Source organism: Pinus tabuliformis, chromosome 1_1 (genome assembly GCF_031772625.1).
Source record: "Pinus tabuliformis cultivar Carrire ecotype Pingquan chromosome 1_1, CPIR1, whole genome shotgun sequence".
Classification (NCBI taxonomy): Eukaryota; Viridiplantae; Streptophyta; class Pinopsida; order Pinales; family Pinaceae; genus Pinus; species Pinus tabuliformis.
The window spans coordinates 199704597-199709585 of NC_142297.1; the positions used below are offsets into that span (position 1 = coordinate 199704597).

Below are 4989 nucleotides of genomic sequence, written 5' to 3' on the forward strand. Positions count from 1 at the left end.
ACCAAGGGTAGCCAGTTCCTTTTGACCCATTCTTCGACTGCTCTCGGGGATGGCCACAAACCGGTGAATTGGCCGATCAGACCTTTTTCTGCTAAGTTCAGCGCAGATCTGCAGATTTCCTCCTCTGGTAAGACAACCTTGGGTATGCTGTCCAATTTTTTGACAAATTTTTGCTGTGGGCCTACGACCTGGCGTTTTCCTGTTGCAGTTACCAGAGCCTTAAAGGCTTCGATCTCCGGAGGGAAGGGGGGAGGGGCCTCAGGGCCACCTCCAGGCTCCATGAGGGAGGGCGCTTGCAGGTCGCTCAGAAGACGCGGCTAGGGCAGCGCGGCAGCTCGAAAAAGTCTATCAAAATTAAACCTAATAATTTTACAAATGACTTTATGTCAACCATTATGATGTAATATCTTATTGAAAGTTTAATTTTTAAATTTAATTAAATGTTTATTTATTTATTTGTTTATCTATTTATTCATTTATTTATTTTTATCAACCTATTTTTCCCCTGGTTATTTTTATCAACCTATTCCTCAACAACTATATTTGATTAATGTTATAATAATTTTTAAAAAGTTTTGATCTTACTTGAAAATACATTAATATTCTATTAAATAATCCCAACGATTATATTTGCATGGGGTTTACTTAATAATAATTTTTATTTATTTTAAAAACTATTAATAATATTATTTTTATTTAATTTAAAAATTACTATTTTTATTATAACTATATATAAATATATTTATAGAAGATATTAAAGTTTAACCATACTAAGTTATATATATATATATATTTTGTGGATATTAAATTTCAACAATACTAAATACTAATAATAATAATATATGTATATATATACTAACATTAGATAAAATTTAACCATATTCATAAAATAATTAATAAAAATAAAAATAAATAAAAATAAAAAAATAAGAAAAAAAATTAACAAGAGAGGGGCGGGAATCCAGCAGCTACTAATTTTCCAGCCATCGTCCCTATTAATATTACTGGAAGAACTCTCAATTTTAATGGCTTCCCTAAATTTACGATGATGAAAGTGAGGAATCTTAGCTATAACACTAGCCTCCTCAATGCATACATGGTGCTTGGTATTTTCTACATGTTAAGCCAAAGAAAGGTGTTTATATCATCCCTTGTTCCTGTGGAACCTCGTACATTGGTGAGACTGGTCATTCTATTAACCAGAGGATTAAGGAACACATTGTTGATATCAAAGCACGGGAGGACCAAATCCTTGACTTTGGCCGAACATGTAGAAAAGACCAAGCACCATATATGCATTGAGGAGGCTAGGGTTATCGCTAAGATTCCTCACTTTCATCATCATAAATTTAGGGAAGCCATTGAAATTGAGAGGTCTTCCAATAATATTAATAGGGACGACGGCTGGAAAATTAGTAGCTGCTGGATTCCCGCCCTCTCTTCTTAATTTTTTTTTATAATTATAATTATTATTATGAATATGGCTAAATTTTGTCTAATGTTAGTATATATATACATATAATATTATTATTAGTATTTAGTATTGTCAAAATTTAATATCCACTATTAATATATATACATATTACTTAGTATTGTTAAACTTTAATATCTTCTATACATATATTTATATATAGTTATAATAAAAATAGTGATTTTTAAATTAAATACGAAATTTATTATTCGGAATTTTTAAAATAAATAAAATTTATTATTAAGTAAACCCTAGGCAAATATAACCATTGGGATTATTTAATAGAATATTAATGTATTTTCAAATAAGATCAAAACCTTTTTAAAAATTATTATAACCCTAATCAAATATAGTTGTTGAGGAATAGGTTGATAAAAATTAATAAATAAATAAATAGATAAACAAATAAATAAATAAACATTTAATTAAATTTAAAAATTAAACTTTAAATAAGATATTATACCATTAAAAAATTAATTTTATTTAAATTTGTCCCCTTTCCTCCCTTGGTCAAATATAGTCGTTTTCTCCTAGCTGTTAGGTTGACCTTTTTTCCCTATTTAACCTCTTCCTTGATCTGTTTCTTCATCGTGTCCTAAAGATGAACCACACTTGCTGGTTCGAAATGCGTCGACCAAAATCTTCAATGTGACTTTTCCGAAAAATATTTTTTACATTAGAATAAATAATTATTAATCATAAATAAAATAAATAAATAGCTAGCTAATAAATTAATAAGAAACTAAAGCTAATTTTTTTATTATATAAATAATGTTAATGGAGCTAAATTTTTAAGAAATTCAAGATAAGGAAAGGAAAGAAAGTTATACCTGGGATATTATACCTCTGAAGTAGACCTTGAAGAGCTGATATGTCTAATCAGGGGAAGCCAATTTCCACTGATCTCACTCCCACCATCTCTGTTTAGATTGTGTGGATATTTCATAATTTCAAGGGCTTCTCTGATTTTCCTCCTTTGATAGTGCTCCTCCCTAGCGATAATTTTGGCATCTTCTAGACAAACATGATGCTTGGTCTTTGAGGAGTGTTCAGCAAGGGCTGAGGTGCACGATCTTCCATTCTTAATGTCGGCTTCGTGCTCTTTTAGTCTTGTTTTTAAAGAGCGCCCTGTCTCTCCAATATAACTTCTGCCACAAGAACAATCAATCTTATAAACTCCCTTAAGTTGTTGATGATCGATGCAATCCTTAACAGACCTCATTCTTTGCTTAATCGTTCCAGATGTTGTAAACTGAGTGAATATGTCCTTCTTTCCTAAAATCTTTGCGATCTTATCTATAACTCCTTGAATGAAAGGAAGGAATACTTTACCACATTTAGCTTGAGGGCCCTTAGAGAGGACCTTTCCTTCAACTCTCTTTATAGCTTTCTTAATATCCTTATCCTTGTATCCTATACTCTTAAATACAGAGGTCAAGTGCTCAATTTCTTCATTTAAGTGATCAGAGTCGGATATTCTCAGGGCCTTAACAGCAAGAGTGTCAAGGACCATGGAAAATTTTAGGGACCAATGTTCACCCAGTGGGCTAATTTTCCATGATTTTTCCACAAAAAATACTCGCCAATTTCCAATTTTTATAAAAGATGATTCGCCCAAATTTTAGAATATAAAATTATTTTACCTTAAAAATTGCCAACATTATATAGAGACTATATATAAAATCAACATAAATTTCAATAATTTTACAAATATATCAATAAACATTTTAGAGTTTGCATATTAGGGACTAGTGAGATTCGCCAATGTTTTTAAACTTCAAGAAGATTTTCCATCCTTCAAATTTTCCTTGTTAAGGACACCAAAATTCTAGGTTGGATGGTGGTAAGATTCAGCATGAAGATAGCTTTTAGTGTGGGTTTTCTTCCTAAAGACTTGATGTCCTAAAGTACCATCCTCCTTTCTAATAACAAGGACATCTAAAAAAGGAATGTTATTGTTTTCTTCAAGCTCCATAGTAAACTTAATTTCAGATGAGATAGAGTTAAGATGATTGAAAAAATTCTCAAGCTCTACCCTACCATGAGTCCACTTTATGTTGGTGTCATCAACAAATCTCTTCCACCAAGTTGGTTTCAAAGGGTATGAGTCAAGTGTTTTCTTCTCAAAGTACTCCATGTATAAATTAGCAACAATTGGTGAGAGGGGTGATCCCATTGCAACCCCAGATATATGCTCATAATAACCTCCTTGGAAACTGAAAAAAGTGGAACGCAAACAAATCTCCACAAGCTTAGCTGTTTCTGGATCAGTGACTTATTTTATAACATGAACAACCTCATCCAAGGGAATCTTGGTAAATAAGGACACTACATCAAAACTCACAAGAATGTCATCTTTATCAACCCTCTCATTTTTGATAAGCTTTACAAAATCATTGGAGTCTTTAATAAAATAATTTGTGTTTCCAACAAGAGGCTTAAGGATCTTAGCAACATATTTAGCTAATTCATAAGTGGGGGACCCAATGGTGTTGACTATTGGTCTAAGAGGGACCCCTTCCTTGTGGATTTTAGGCAACCCATAAATTCTAGGGATAACCTCACAGGAAGGAATTAACCTCTTTTTTATTTTATCATCAAGATTGGACTCCAAAATTGCTTTCTTGACCTCTTTTATAACCTTGGGAATGGGGTTGGAGTTAAGTCTCTTATAACTACCACAATTTAGATGCTCATTCATTTTATGAATGTAATCATATTTATTCAAAACAACAATCGCTCCTCCTTTATCTGCCTTAAGAACCACAATCTTGTCATTATCACGAAGGGCCTTAAGAGCAGCTTGTTCATCCCTATTTAAATTACTCTTTGGGGGCTTGGCTTTCCTCATTATGAGAGAACATTCCTGCCTTAATACCTCTTTTTCCTCCACAGAGAGGCCATGAATCCCATCTTCAATGCTACAAATGATGCTTTCAAATGGAATGTTCTTAGGAGTAACCACGAATCCCAAACCTTTGTTGAGAATACTAACAGTCTCCAGACTCAATTTGTGGGAAGAAAGATTAACAACCTTCTTCTTAGGTTCAAATTTCGAACCAAGGGTATTTGTATCGCCATAATCCTTGTTATTAAAAACTAATTTATTATCCCTGCTACTTCTATTCATCTCACGATTGCAATCCTTTGGGCTGACACTTTATTAGCTAGTTGTTTATTTATATTATATTTTATATTTAAAATGGCTAAATATCTTTATTTAGAAATAATTAACAAATAAAATGATTTATCAATTATTTCGCAAGAATTAAGAATGGTGTGAAATCAAAATAATTATTAAATAGTTATTTAATAGTTATTCTAAAAACAGAAATAAGGAAAATTAAATAAATAGTCATTTACTTAAATATTCCTAAGGGATTTAGTCAAATGTGACAAGGAATAACTATTTAAATAATGATTTAATAATTATTCCTAGAGAAAATTAATAAATAATGGTTTATCTAATTATTCTCATGGGTTTTTTTATTTAAATCATAAAATAATTTAATAAAAGT

The 4989-nt window shown here is 31.3% G+C and overlaps 2 protein-coding genes across 2 annotated transcripts; both read right to left on the reverse strand.

The window, feature by feature from the left end:
• Positions 1–2309: 2309 nt before the first annotated feature.
• Positions 2310–2984, reverse strand: LOC149212208 (uncharacterized). Its single transcript, XM_089388591.1, has one exon. It carries the CDS (start codon positions 2982–2984, stop codon positions 2310–2312), a length of 675 nt encoding a protein of 224 aa, XP_089244717.1.
• Positions 2985–3746: 762 nt separating this feature from the next.
• On the reverse strand, positions 3747–4601 carry LOC149212209 (uncharacterized). The gene has a single exon (XM_089388592.1). It carries the CDS (start codon positions 4599–4601, stop codon positions 3747–3749), a length of 855 nt encoding a protein of 284 aa, XP_089244718.1.
• Positions 4602–4989: the final 388 nt, after the last annotated feature.

Coding starts and splice junctions, on each gene's coding strand:
- LOC149212208 (XM_089388591.1), bottom strand. CDS start 2,984: ATGGTCCTTGACACTCTTGCTGTTAAGGCCCTGAGAATATCCGACTCT.
- LOC149212209 (XM_089388592.1), bottom strand. CDS start 4,601: ATGAATAGAAGTAGCAGGGATAATAAATTAGTTTTTAATAACAAGGAT.